This window comes from Leishmania infantum, chromosome 36 (genome assembly GCF_000002875.2).
Source record: "Leishmania infantum JPCM5 genome chromosome 36".
Taxonomy (NCBI): domain Eukaryota; phylum Euglenozoa; class Kinetoplastea; order Trypanosomatida; family Trypanosomatidae; genus Leishmania; species Leishmania infantum.
In genome coordinates this window covers 158,526-172,912 of record NC_009420.2, presented here as the reverse complement: position 1 = coordinate 172,912, position 14,387 = coordinate 158,526, and the positions used below count along the sequence as shown (strand labels likewise).

The 14,387-nt window shown below is 53.7% G+C and overlaps 3 protein-coding genes across 3 annotated transcripts; all 3 read right to left on the bottom strand.

Moving 5' to 3' along the window:
- Positions 1-1,084: 1,084 nt before the first annotated feature.
- Positions 1,085-2,365, bottom strand: LINJ_36_0640 (sec14, cytosolic factor; the record flags this gene model as incomplete). The annotated part of the gene is made up of 1 exon (XM_001469508.1): positions 1,085-2,365. The coding sequence occupies one exon, from the start codon at positions 2,363-2,365 to the stop codon at positions 1,085-1,087; it is 1,281 nt and encodes a 426-aa protein (XP_001469545.1).
- Positions 2,366-6,733: 4,368 nt separating this feature from the next.
- On the bottom strand, positions 6,734-8,212 carry LINJ_36_0630 (hypothetical protein, unknown function; the record flags this gene model as incomplete). Its single annotated transcript, XM_001469509.1, has 1 exon — positions 6,734-8,212. The coding sequence occupies one exon, from the start codon at positions 8,210-8,212 to the stop codon at positions 6,734-6,736; it is 1,479 nt and encodes a 492-aa protein (XP_001469546.1).
- Positions 8,213-11,648: 3,436 nt separating this feature from the next.
- MEFG (putative Mitochondrial elongation factor G) lies at positions 11,649-13,889 on the bottom strand (the record flags this gene model as incomplete). Its single annotated transcript, XM_001469510.1, has 1 exon — positions 11,649-13,889. One exon carries the CDS (start codon positions 13,887-13,889, stop codon positions 11,649-11,651), a length of 2,241 nt encoding a protein of 746 aa, XP_001469547.1.
- Between the last annotated feature and the right edge of the window lie 498 nt (positions 13,890-14,387).

Here is a 14,387-nt window from a genome sequence, read left to right as displayed (position 1 = left end):
AGCTCGAGAAGCAAGGGCACTGGGCGCCTAGAAGAAAAATGAAAAAGGAACCGAAGTGCAAATCAAGATCGCAATGCAAAGCCAAAAAGGGAAAAGGAGTCCATCACGCACTCCACGACTGTCGCGCCGCTGGTACTGCGTGCATAAGTGACAACAGGTGCAGTCGAAGATGACGCCACCCGCACACCGATGAGTCTCATCATCGATTAATACATATAGAGTAGCACAGCACAAACAAAAAACGGCGCAGGGAAAGCGTCACAATCACAACAACGAGTAGATGCGCAAGTAGGAATGCTGAGAGAAAGGCGAGCACACACAGAGACAAAAAAAAAGAAACACAGAGAGTCAGAGAGAGTAAGAAGGGTGATAGGCAATTCGCAGAGGTGTACGAAAAAAAAAACACACGAAAGAAAAATCGTAGAAAGAGGCGAGAGAAGGCCAGAAGGAACGCGCAGCGACGGCGGCGGTAGGCACACTGGGAGAGGGGAGTAAAGGGGTGGCTCACAGAGAGCGCAGAAGAGGAATAGAAAACGGAGAGGGGGGAGAGAGTAGGTTGGTGAGGCACTGGCAACGCGGCAAAGACACGGGGAACAAGAGGCACTCATGGACAGAGACGGGTCACTTTAGGTCATTGTACCATTTGTGCCTCGGTGGCCGCTGACAGCGAAGTCCTCGAACGACAGAAAAGAGAGAAAGCAAGGCGAGGCAGAGCAAAGAGGCAAAGACACACATCATCACGGGTGCAAGAGCTTGCGCCTTGGTCACCTGCCGCGTTGGCGGCTCTGCCACTATCACCTGCGAGCGAGCGGCGAGAGCAGAGGCGCATGAGGAGATGGCACACAACACCCACACATTCACACCGTAGCTCCACGACCTTGACAACGCGCACGTCCATCTCCATCCCTTACAGTGTCCCTGCTGCAGCGCATCTTTCCCACATTCAACTCCAACCGCTACCTTTTCGAGAGAGATGCACGACGGCCCGCAGCAAGCACAAAGATGCGCACAGTGTCCCCCCCTCATCGGGGTGTGCTCATGCAGATATTCCCACGAAGGCCTCCAGCACACGGGCATCCGTAGCTCACTTCGGCAAACCGTTCTTTCGCTTCTTGCCGCTTGCCGTGTCGCTGCTGCTCTGCGCCCCAGACGTCATCTTGGGCTCCTCAGGCGATTTGGAGCTACTGGTGGGCGTGAAGCTCAAGGACACCGCGTCGGGCGCGATGAAGCGCGTGGTCGTCGGTGCCTCACCTTCGCGGAGGCTCCTGTGGGGGCTCTCACTATCGGCTCGCAACTGCGTCTCATTCAGCTCTTCGCTCGTCATGCTGGGCGGGCTGTAGTCCTCGCCCCTGTAGACCTTTTTCGGGTTTGTCGAGCCGATGATGCCGTTGGCCGTTTCCATCCACTTGTTGCTGGTCCCGCCGCAGAAGTTCGGTATGTCCTCCTTCCGCATCACCGGCAGCATCGCTTCCACCGCCTTGTTTGGAGCGCAGAAATTAATCTTTTTATTGGTGCGTTCGTCGATGAAGATCTTCAGCAGCTTCCAGGCAAAGCAGAAAAACATGGGGCAGTTCACTATAAAGACGCACCCTAGGTTCTCAGGGTAGTTGTCCTGCTCCACCGTCGCCAGCGTCTGCGCAAAGCCGATCATCGAACGCGACATGGCTTTTACGTTCAACAGATCCACAATGCAGCACACTCGCTTGGAGCGGTAGTTCGTGGCGCGCATGCGCGCAATGCCCATCTCGATAGCGCACGCGTGCCACCGCGCAATTACCGGTAGCGTGTACTTGCGCACAAACTCGGACGGTTGGCAGTGGCCAGCATTGCCGGGGCGTTCGCAGTAAATGAGGTTCTCGTCGTAATCTGTAGTGCCTGTGTAGCCGCACGGGTAATCCTCACGAATCGTCTGAGGGAAGTACTCGTCGGCGCACGGCTGGAATCTCCCGCGCCACTGCAGGTGCCTCTCCAGCATCTCATAGACCTTTTCCATATCGAACTGTCGCGCAATGCAGAACTTCACCAGCTCAAAGTCGTGCCATGTCGCGACGCGCTCCCCAAAGCGCTCCCGTAGCATCGCCACCCGCTCGGTGTTGATCTCGGCGTAAACTTGGCCTACCTTCACAAGACGGCCCTTACGCGGCCCGCACTCAAAGTACTTGCAGCCGTTCCACGTGCCATTGCTGCGCAGCGGATTGTCACTCTCGTCGTCGTACTCGATACCGAAGAACTTGCCTGTTTCCTTGTTAGGCGAATTGTTCTTCTCGAGCTTCCCCATCCAACGTAGCGTGCCGCAGCAGCCCCAGTAATCCTGGACGCGCATGCCCACCTTCGCATCATCAAAGGTAAGATGAGTTGCCGCCATGGTGAGTGACACGTCCTTTGCGTGCGTGCTTGTGCACTTATTGTAAGTCAACGCCACTGCAATTAAAGGCAGAGCAGCGATATGGAAAAAATGGGACAAGGGCGTCCCCAGTACGAGCACGACAGCTGCACTCTGGCGTAAGACACTCGCACACGCGCGCTAACCGAAAGAAAAGAAAATGGGAGGATTAGAACAAAAAGCATACCAATGCGAGCCGGGTACCTAAACCGGAGCCGGAGACGGACAAGAAAGGTTCAACGCAGGGCCACCAACGACCGGATGGAGTTCCGATCGAGTCACGCTGAGGGAGAGGAGCGGAAAGCAAACGATGTCGTAGTTGCACGTCTATTCCCCTGTACCCTGCTGCTTCCGTGCGTGCGCCTCGATACCAAAGGAGGTCTGCTGGGGTACACACGGGGTGTGCACGTGAAACCTGTATAAGCACCGCACACACACACGCACACAGGCAGACGCACGCCGGAGGAGATGAGAGAAAAAAAAAATGAAACAAAAAAGCCACCGTAAAAAGGCTGGTGCGCACACACGCCTGGAGGAAAAGGTGCGGGATCGACGGATCAGCAGTGGATACACGGAGCGTCAGCGATAGAGAAAGAGTTAGAGAAGCTTCTTTGCTTCAGTCAAAGAAGAACGAAGCAAAAAAAAAAAACGATAGAGAGACCGTGTTTAAAGAAAGATGGTAAAAGTTGGCGTCCTGGTGCGCAAGGGAATGCAAAGTCGAAGCGAGACAAGGAGCGCAGAGAAAATGAGGGAGGACGGCGCACCTGCTTGTTGCTTCAGTGATGAAGTGACAAGAAAGAGATCTGCAGAGGCCACAACAACAGCGCTGTATACCCATCTAGGTGATTGAGTATGTATGTGTGGGGGTCGCATGGCAGAGAAAAACACAGGGAGGGAAAAGAGGAGAAAGCGATTAAAGTAAACAGATTCTCTTCTGAGGCACTGTTTGTGGCTGCGCCAACGAGCGGCATCGACAAGACAGGTGTGTAGAGGAAGTCACGCAAAATAGTGAGAGTCCGGTCGTCTACGGAAGCACATGAAACGAGTGGAATGGGACAACGTTGGCAGAGCGCTTTCTGCTCTACCGCACCATCAGCATGCGAAGACTCCGAGCCGCAGGCGACAAGACAACAGTGAGAAGCGCACCGACAAGAAAGGCTACAAAGCTGACGGGCAGAGCTTGCTCTACACACGCCCGCGTAGCTTCGGCTCGTCTCGCGACGTCCGTCGCCTCCATCAGGTCTCCGTTGCGCATTTCATTTTGCTTTCACTCTGGTTCTGCGACCACATAAGGGTGGTTGGCGCACACACGTACATAGCCATGGGCACGGAAAAAAAAAGATGAGAGAGTATGTGATGTGCTTGTGTGTGTGTGTGTGTGTGCTGCATGATCTTTGGAGAAGGGGGGGGGGTAAATTGCCGTTCTATTTGCTTCTTATGCTCCGCCTTCTTCTCACCTTCGCCGTGGAGACTGCGGGCCACAAAGCACCTCGCGTCCACCGGAGTGCCGGTTTCGGTGTTTTGTACGATACACTCTCTTGTGTGTCAAAAGGCAAGTCTTATCCCTTCCGCTTGAGAACTCAAAGAAAAGGCGGGGATGTGGCGCAGAAAGAGGGGAAGGGAGAAAAGGAAATCAACGGACTCCGCCAACTGCACACAGTTCGTGCAAATGCGTGTCTGTGGAAGCCCAATGCGCAGCGCGCGCACTTTCGGCTACCTCCCCTCGAAACCCCAGGCACAGTGAAGTGGGCAGCGGCACAGGAGGCAAAACAGGACGTAAAGAAGTGCGTCGGCGAAGGCGCCTGAACGATGATGATGATGACGCGACGTGACCACCACGAAGAAGGTCGCACACGTCAGGTAATAGGAAAAAGAGCGCATACAGGAAAAGAAACTAGTTTTGAGCGGAGCATAAATGACGCGCCATAGGCAGCAAGTAATAAAACAAAAGTTAAACAGAAAACACAGCAGAGAAAAAGAAAGAAAATGGGCAGGGCGTGGTGCTCCTCTCGCTTCCGCACTTTGCGCCGCCGCCCTCTCTCTTTGGTCATGTATAAGGAGAGAACAGAGAAGTGGAGCCAGAGCAGGGAGGAGGCGAAGAGGAAAGAGGCGTATCGAGCACGGCACACATACATACACGCATGCATACATCTGGAAGCACACACACATACAATTTAAACTAGGGAACAAAAGAAAAAGGTGCACATATCGACGCATACACGAACACACACACACACACGCATTCATTGGCGGGCAGAGAAATACGAGGTACAGGCGAAGAGAAAGATACTCGAATTGCGGTGAAGCAAAGAGAAAGAGCGTAAAAAGAGGGCATGCGAACGAAGAAGAGGTGGATGTAGAGACATGCACGTGCATCTTCTCCGTATGCATTACTCCACCACGCCTGAGACCTAGTGATGATAATCACCAGAAGCGGAGCTCGAGCGAAGTGGTGAACACCTTTTGCATTATTATTTTTTATCTCTCGTTTTCGAGGTAGAGCAGAGAAGTCAACTCTTGTTTATTTCGTATAATCTTTTTGATTTTCGTCCACTCGAGTCCGTGTTTGTTTTCTTTTGTCGAATTCGGTGTTCTAGTCAACTGAATCGTTTCTCTCGCATCTCCTCAGCACCGGCAGCACATCCTCATAAGCACGGGCACAGACAAAGCCAGGAGGGAGAGCAAACACGATAAACCCAAAGGGAACAAGAGCGAGTACAAGAACGCACTAAAAGGCTTACACACACGCAAAGACGGCCGTTTTCTTCCTTCACCAACAACAAAAAAAAAACAGTAACAAGGAAAATAGTCACTGCAAATTCGCGTGCGGCACACGCACACGCATAAACGTACGCACAAACATATACATTCAAGAGCACGACAGACATCATAAACGAGAAGGAAACAGAGAGCTAGAGATGCACACTAAACTCCTCATCAGTCGTCACACGTGTGAAAAAACAGAAGGGCTTCAGAGAAAAAAAAGCAAGAAACAGCGTGGCACGTGAGCAGAGAGAGCTGCAAGAGCATAGCCGTGACCGAGAAAGAGAGAGACATGGGCATAAGTTGAGAAAGACGCATCAGCGACAACAGCGAAGATGCCGATCAAGACATGGAACGATGTGCTCGCAGATGTGTGAGAACAGGTAAGACGGTAGAAAGGAGGGAGGCGTAGGTCTAAGTGTAGAGTCAGACTTTACAGCTCTTGACGTAGTAACGCAAAAAATAATCGCAAGCCCTTCATTTGTGCTGGCTCGCATACAGATGCAGGAGCACGCAAAGTCGTCAAAGAAAGAGGCATGTCAAAACAGTACAGCCACGTGACGTGCGCATATGCAGAGGCTTACGTGCATGTGTACACGCCAGCGTGGGCGAGTGCCTATGCGGAAGGGTGTTTGTGTCAACTTACGCTAAACAAGCAACGCTGCCAAAGAGCGCGACCGTTTTAGAGTCCAAGTCCAGGGCTACACAAAACATAAAAAAAAAACAGAGAGGGAAGACACTAGCATAGAACAAGAACGCGCAAAAGCACTAAGAAAAAGGTTGTTGCCGGACGACCCAGGAATGAGGAAGGAGTGCATTCTTTCCAACCCTCTCTTCCTCGTCGAGAGGAAAGTGCTGTGCACAACAAGCCGCGTCGGACATGTGTAAGTTCGACCCCTGCAGCTGGGGTTTCCGCAACAGCCTCAATGCCTCTGTGGTTCACGCACAGCTGAGGAACAAAAAAAAAACGATCGAGAAACGGAAACCCCGAAGAAGCCAAAGCGAACAAGAAACAAAGGAAGAGAGATGGTGTGCTTTGGAAGCACGAACATGACGAAGCAAAAGAAGCGCAGGGAGGAACTAAAGGCATGCGCCCAGAGGGCGAGAGCGAGCCTCAAGCACGCAAGACGGTATAAGGAAAAGCAAAGGGAAAGGGAGAAGGGCACACACACACACACACACATAGAGAGAGAGACGCAGTATATATACGGACATGTGAGCAGGCAACAACACGCAGAGGATGTGGGCCAAAAGGGAAAACACATGAAAAAGAGAGACGCAGAGGCGAACAAGAACGACAAAAAAAAAGTACAGAGCAGAAATAGGAAGAGCGAGAAGAAGGAGCACAAGGAAAATAAATTTTGAATTTGATGGAGAGAGCGAACAAGCGCCTCTTGTTGCAATCGACCGAAAAAAAAAAGAAAAACGGAATCGATTCTTTTGCCTTTGCATGTGCGCTTCTCATCCCCGTCACCACCCCTCAGCAGGAAAAAAAACACGCACAGATAAGCACGGCTAAGCGCTTGTGAGCACGTCGACCTCCCCTCCCCTCTAACTCCCCAAAATAAAAGAAGCTGCAAAGGCCTTTCAATTCAACTCCAAAATGTAGCGATTGCCGCAGCTGTCACCGAACACAACGCGGTTAGGTGGTCCGCTGTCCATACTGCTTACGGGGGATCTAAGAGAGAGCGACAGCATTTCTGATAGAGCGCTTGGCTGCACTTGTGCCGCGGTGCCAGTGAGTTGAGTCTGAATGTCGTCTGCGGAACGTCTTTTGTATGTGGCGACGAAGTCGAAGAGGTAGAGGCGCTTGTCGCTGGTAGCCGCCACCAAGACGAGGCCAAAGCGCGAGTCCATCAATCGCGCTGCAGTCCAGTACAACTCATGCGGAAAGGTGGTCCGCTTCACAGACGTCTCTGATGCTGTCAGGGCCCCGCCCCGTCGCCAGGGCGACTGAGCGTCGCAGAAGCTGACGTCGATTCGCTGTAGAACCTCCAGCGTCGCGCAGTTCCACACGAGCAGTGTCGCCTCCTCCGCCGTCATCACAATGTCCTGATGGGCGCGGGAGGCGTCTACAGACAGCACGGCACTTCGGTGCTGCCGGAAAACAGCAGCCGGTGGACTGAAGCTCTCGCAATCCCAGACGTACACGTTGCGCGCTGAGCCCCCAGCCAGAAGTACCTTGTCGCCGAGGGAGTAAGCAAGAGAACTGAGAGCGCCATTGAAGCCGGTGTCGGAGGGCACGAGTATGTTGACTATGGCGGAGGCGGACCAGGTCCAGATTCGACACAGCCCGTCGGCGCATGCCGTGGCCAGCTCGGTGCCTGATGAAGAAAAGCGACAGGCGTGCACGAACTGCGGGTGAGTCAAAGAGCGACGCTGCTTACACGACGGCAGATCCCACAAGATGGCGGTGCAGTCGCACGACGTAGTGGCCACCAGCGTGTCGTCTGGGCTCACTGCTCCGCCAAGAATCAGGTCATCGTGGCCCACAAGCCGGCCCACCTCCACGCCGAGCGCGATGTGGTACGCAGTCATGTGGCGGTCCTTCGTGGAGCAAGAAAGCAGGATGTCAGCCTGGGCCGCAAAGAGCACCAACTTCGCACGGTGAGCATGGCCACAATTGCAGGGGTGTAGTGAGTAGCTCTGAAACCGACGCGCTTTGCTACAAGAAGACGTTGCGGAGCAAGACGACATACCCTGCGGGAAAGAGCGCGAGGACCGCCCACCAAGGTCGACAACTGAGGCACGGGCCAGAGATCCTTCAGAGAGGCACAGCGGAGCCTGCAGATCGAAGTGAGTACTCGGGGGATTCGAGTGGACGGCACTACAGCTCGTCGTCAACGAGCTCAGCGGAGTCTCGGAAACGGAAGTTGCGAAGCACTCGATCAAGCTTTTGTCGCTGGCAGACACCACACAGCGAGACAACTCGTCCACCATGGCCACATGATGTGTGCCGAAGTCCGTGAGGTAGTCGTGGCGAGGCATTCGATGGAAGCCCCGGTGCGCCTGGCGCGCGCCAGCGGCAGCGGTGTGGTGCCACTCCTGCATGCGGCAACGTCGCATTTTCCGCTGAAGAACCCCATTCATGTCAAAGTGAAACTTGTCGTTCAAACCTCTGTCAGCGGCCTTACTGTGCTGGCGTCGATCCATGCGCTCAAAAGACCCGTGTGTCGAACTACGAACCGAACTTTCGGCACCGCCACTGTACGAGTGAGTCCGCACCGCCACGCCGTGGTAGGCGCGTCGGTCATGAACGTGAGAAGACGATCCGCACCCCATCAAGAACGGAGAGCTTGTGGCGTTCACTGAACCGGCGTCGCCTTCTCCTATAGCGTAGGATGCACACAATCAACACCCCAGCGCTGGCAGGTGTGCAAGCTTCCTTTTTTTTTTTGCCTCCCTGCGCAGTTGCACGGTTTGTCGCTCGAGAGCAAACCGGCGAGACAGAATAAACAAGAAACAGTTACGCTAAAAGGGGGAGTAGTAGGTCTGCTACCCACACATATGCCTGTAAAACTGCGCACAGCACACGAACGCCCAACATATCAGAGCCGAACGCCGACGCCCACGAATTGGCAGTGCCGCAAGAGAAGGACCGGTCTACACGACTTTTCGATTTTTGCTCGCTTTATTTTCCTCAGCAAGGGAGAGTAGGGCACCGACAAAGAGACGCACACAGGGGGAAGCACAACTGCGAGGGAGAAACGAAGAGAAAAAGGGGAGGAAAAGAATACCACAAATGGCAAAAAAAAAACTCTCAGGAAACACGAACAAGACGTATCGCTGGCCTGTGTGTGTGCGCGCGTTTGTGTGTAGGACTTTGCCCTATATGTGGCTGCAGAAAGAGGAAAAAGAAAAGGTAGACAACGGAGCTAGGAAGAGGAGAAGGACCTCGCTTTCTTGTTTGCTTTTTCCTTTTTGTCGAGGCGGGAGATGGTGAATTAGGATCGGCTTTGAAAGTGCTGCTTCTCGCTCTTTAGGTGCACGGGTGTGCCTCTTCTCGCTTATATATATATATATATATTACTTCGGGGGGGGGTAATTTCAACAGGGAACAAAAAGAAAGGCAAGGAGAAAAAAGAGGATGAGGAGCACGTGTAAGCGGCGCAACAGCACAAAACGCGTACGCACACGGTGGAGAAACATTTACCAGACAAGAACGCCCTCACAAAAAAACACAGCAAAACAGAGGGGAGGAAACGCCGAAGAAGCCAACAGAAAAAAGGGAAGCATATATTTCCATATAGAGATATGAGCGGAACTATGCTGCTTTGTTTAATTTCGCTGCTGTTCTGTGAGCAGGAGAAACAGGAAAGAAGTGAGACAACTTGCCGACGGTGGGTTTCAGCCTCGCGACGAACAAGCGTGACAGTGACAGAATGCAGCAACACGAAAGCAGAAAGAGTGAGAAGGCAAAGAAAACGCACACACAGGCGAGAGAGCGTCAGACACGTGAAAGCGAATTAGCCAGAGAGAGAGAGCAACCAAAAATAAACAAAAGAAAAGGAAAAACACACAAACACGTGTGTACCGTGTGCAGTTGCGGCCTAAAGCATTCGTCTCTTCGAGCACTTCCTGAGGAGCTTCTGTCGTTCGAAGCAGCAGGAATTAAGGGTTGAACTCACAAAAAAAGAAAACAGCGAGAGCGAAAGGGTGTGTGTGGGGGGTGGGAGGGGGGAAGGGAGGACGGAAACCCAGAAACAAAGAAAGGGCACACCGACGAGGAGAGCGAGGAGGGGGGTCACAAAAGAAAGGCGATAAAAAGAGAGCACCACACTGCGAACCACGGAAGAAGGAAAATGAGCGGCCGGGTTGAGAGCAGCCTCAACACAGCAAAACGGTGGAGATCGAAGAAGGCGCTGAAAGGCAGAGCCTGGCAGGTTTTTCTTTATTTTTTTTGAGTTGTCGCTCGGGCGAGGAAATCACGAAACGCGCAGTCCCCAAATGTTGAGAACACGTAAAAAGCGAAGTAAGACAAAAAGAAGGAAAGAGGGAAGAATGCGCCGCAAAAAAAAAAATGATGGCGTTGTCCACAGATCAAGGAAGCGCAGAGCGAACAAGCCGTGTGCAGCTGATACTGAACTGTGTCCTATTTTCTGTCTCGTTGAAATCCGGAACCCTTCGTTCGCCCGCTTCAGGCCGGCACGCACCTAGATAAGCAGATGCGCTTGCCGTCTCCGTATCTCTCTTTGTGAATGTATTGATAGCCTTTTCTTTCCGCTTTCCGGCTTTTCTGTTGGAGTTGTTGTCTTGGAGGGAAAGAGGGGGAGGGGGCAGTTTCGCCTTGGAAAAGCGGGGTGCGGAAGCAGTGTGGAAAGGGGCGCGGCACAAAAAAAAAGTAGTTTGCACGGCCACGCTTAGGGCAACTGTAGATTATTCGCGGCTCAAAACGTTGACGCGAGCGCCGCAATCATTTGTGTGTATGAGTGTGGCGCCACAGCCGTCACACGTACAAGTCCAAATGCGTATCAGCAGGTGAAGATACCCAAGAGAAAAAAAAAAGAAAGCAGCGAGGCAGATAAAGCAAGAGAAGAAGGGCATGAGAGGTCCTGCACTACTGTCGTTGTCCTGCATGTGTGTTTGAGCTTGTATGGGTGGTTGACGGTGTGAAAGGATTGCTCGGCGTGCAGGCCAGTAGGGAAAACGTGATTGGCGCTCGTGGAGGGGTCCCCACATCAACACGCCGCCCGTCCACACCATAACTCGTTTTGAGCTATCGACTGGCTCACTCACTCACGTCGTGGGGTCATGCGCCGTCTACCGCACGAAGGTGCTTCCCCATCCAAATTCTCACCTTTGCCCACAGTTGAGGCCGCTGCCTCAGAATGCCATGCGAACGTATGCAGCCACATGCCTCTGTCAGCGTGCATGTGCCACGGCATTCCATGCTATTTTGTTTGCCTGCTTTCCTCGTTTTGTTTTGTGGCTCCCATCAAGTATCAAGGCTTGCGGTACGGGTTTTTGCTTTGTGTTTTTTTTTCATCTTCGTTAGTTAGGTTCGGGTTACTGGAGACACAGAACGGAGAATATAAAAAAATGATCTGTAAAGCGCCAACGTCTCTACGTGGTGAGAACATGTCGGGGAGATACGCACACAGTTGTCAACTAGCGCGTCACCCCTAGCTACCGGCAAGCACATACACATACGGACGTGCGCAAGCGGAGTGCTTCGCCATTACGTTCACCATGCGTTCCCCCACGGCATTAAAGCGCTTCTTTTCTTTCTCAAGAAAAGGGAGCCAACGAGAGAGAGAAGCTACTGTGAAGAGGTGTGCGTGCGCCACTATCTAGGCGCATGCACGGACACAACGGCAAAATATAAAGTCAACACAAGCCATCGGCAGCACAAAAACGGAAACAAAGGTAACTTCAGTGAATCAAGAAGCGTTTCTGTGCGCTATTCTACAAGACACGAGAAGGAGGCACGAAAAAGCCGTAGAGTATCTGTGAATGTGCCCCCGGCGAGCCTCTCAGTGGTAAGGGGTGGGGATGGAGCACCCTAGTCCGAAAGCTTGAACGGCTTGCGCCCAAGATCGTTGTTGCGTTCATCCATTCGCATTTGGGCCTTGTACTGCTGCATCGGCCGATATTCCTTAAACTGCATGCTGAAGTCGCCCTGGCCCTTCGTCAGTCGTCGCAGGTCGGAAATAAAGCCGAACATGGTGTCCAGGGCTGTCTCCCCGCGGATCACTGCATCAGGGCCGTCTACAGCGGTCTCGGTCACCACGCCCTCTCGCTTCGAGAACTCGGTCGCCACATCAGTCATGTTCGCCGCAGGCACTGTCATCTCCACATCCATGAACGGCTCCACAAGCGTCGGCTTCAGCTTCGGTAGCAAGGTTTCCCACAGCTCCTGGGTCGCGTTCTTGAAGGCCTGATCGTTCGAGTCCACCTCGTGCATGGCGCCACCATTCAAGTGAAAGTGCACGCCCCAGACAGGGGCGTGCATCAGCTCGCCCTTGACAAAAATTTTGCGCTCCAGGTGCTTCACCACCGTCTTCTGCAGCGACTCGCGGATGTCACCGTTGGAGCATCGTGTCGTCGCTTTGTTCTTGACCCCCTTCTCGACCGACATATCGATCGGCAGCGGCTCGACAAAGCCCTTCAGGTGCGCCCACTGACCCGCACCGCCGCTTTGCCGCTTGAAGACAAAGTCGAAATCCTGCCGCTCCGTGATAATCTCGCGGTAGTTGACCGTTGGCTTGCCGAGTTCCACGTGCAGTCCGTACTCCCGCTTCAGCCGCTCCACGTAAATATCGAGGTGCAGCTCACCCATGCCCTCCACAATGTCCTCGTTCGTCTCCGAGTTGCGGTAGTACACAAAGGTGGGGTCTTCTCGCATGAAGGCGAGCATACGCTCCCGCACCCTGGACTGCTCCTTATCATCCTTCGTCTTGAGTGAGGCAGAGATGACGCGCGGCGGGACGTACATGTCCTCGCACGAGAAGAGCTGCGAGCCAGACTGCGGTCCGGACTTCATGAGGGTATCACCCGAGGACGCGTCCACCTCACCCTGAATGGCACAGATGTCGCCAGCGCGCACCTCGTCCACAACCTCGGCGCTGTCCGCGTGCATGCGTACAAGCTTCGGCGGCAAGAAGTTCTTGCCGGTGCGGATATTCATCAGGTGTTCCTTGCGCATCTTCCCTTGGTACACCCGCACGTAATTGGACAGCCCCGACTTCTTTGTTTCCTCGATCTTGAAAACGAGGGCCACCAGCGGCTTCTCGTCATCCGTCATCAGTTCCACCTCGCCTTCCTTCACGTTCGACACGTTTCCATCCTCGTCCTTCACACGCCTCACCTGATAGCCGGAGTTGTGGCGCTCCACTGGCGACGGCAGGTAGCGCTCCACCGCGTCCAGGAGCAGCTGCACGCCCTTGTTCCGGTACGCCGAGCCGACCATCACGGGCACAAACTTGTTGGCTATGGTAGCGCGGCGAATGGCAGCGTGGATCTGCTCGACTGTCGGCTCCTGGTCATTAAGAAAGATGAACTCCATCTCCTCGTCGCACTCTGCTAGGCGGCTCACGAGCTCCTTGCGTGCGGCAGCCACGTCCTCCTTGATGTAGCTCGGCACCGGTTCGTAGCGGATGGCCTCACCGAAAGGGCCATCAAAGTAGACCGCCTTCTCCTCGATGAGGTCGACGACGCCTTCGAAGTCCTGTGCAGTGCCCATGTTCAGCTGGATGAAGACGGCGTTGATGCCCAGACGCTCCTGCGCTTGCTTTACTGCCCGCTGTGGGTTCGCGTTGTCGCGATCGAGCTTGTTTATGAAGCAGATGCGCGGTACACCGTAACGCTTCATCTGGCGATCCACCGTCAGCGTCTGACTCTGCACACCGCCAACGGCGCACATGAGCAAGATAGCACCGTCCAGCACGCGAAGGGCGCGCTCCACTTCGATGGTGAAGTCGACGTGGCCGGGCGTGTCGATTATATTGATGGTGCTGTTCTTCCAGCGACACTGCGTCGCGGCGGAGCGAATAGTGATGCCGCGCTCTTTCTCAAGCTCCATGGAGTCCATTGTGGCGCCGACCTCGGTGCCACCCTTCACCTCGTGGATCTTTCCGATGCGACCGGAGTAGAAGAGAATGCGCTCACTCAGCGTCGTTTTGCCGCTATCAATGTGGGCGCTGATACCAATGTTTCGCATGTGCCTCACATTCGAGAGGAAAGCTGGCGTTGCGAGCAGCGGGACGCTGCTGCGCAGCATGTAGGCCAAGCCGCTTCTGCGCATTGTCGTGCCACGGAAAGGGGCAGAATTAGAGAACAAAAAGCCCTTGCGCGCTCTCCTGCGAAAGGGCGCGGAGAAGAGCCGTAGGTGAGAAAAAAGCAGATACGCTGCATATGGAGTTCCGATAATGGAGTGCGGGCGACACGACCCGGAACGGGAGAGCAACCACGAAACATGCGTATCGAAGCGAAAAAGACAGCCAATGCGGGAGGAGTTCATCGAATAAGTGGAGTAACATGAATGGAAAGCTGCCGGGTGTCGTCGTGCGTTGTACTGCTTCATCTCAGTGTCGTTAAAATGCTTTTTCTGAGAGTAAGTACAGTCTTTTCTCGGTGCGCACAGGGCAGCGCTAGATGTTCTGTTTGTTTTCGTACCTCCAACGCAGCCCATTGTCTCCGCAGAGTTGTGCTTCCTACACACTTGAACCGCCTGTCGCTGTGGCACAGTCATCCTTGTTTTGTATTTTTCTTTCGTTTTGTTGATGCACCCTGAGCAGTGCCG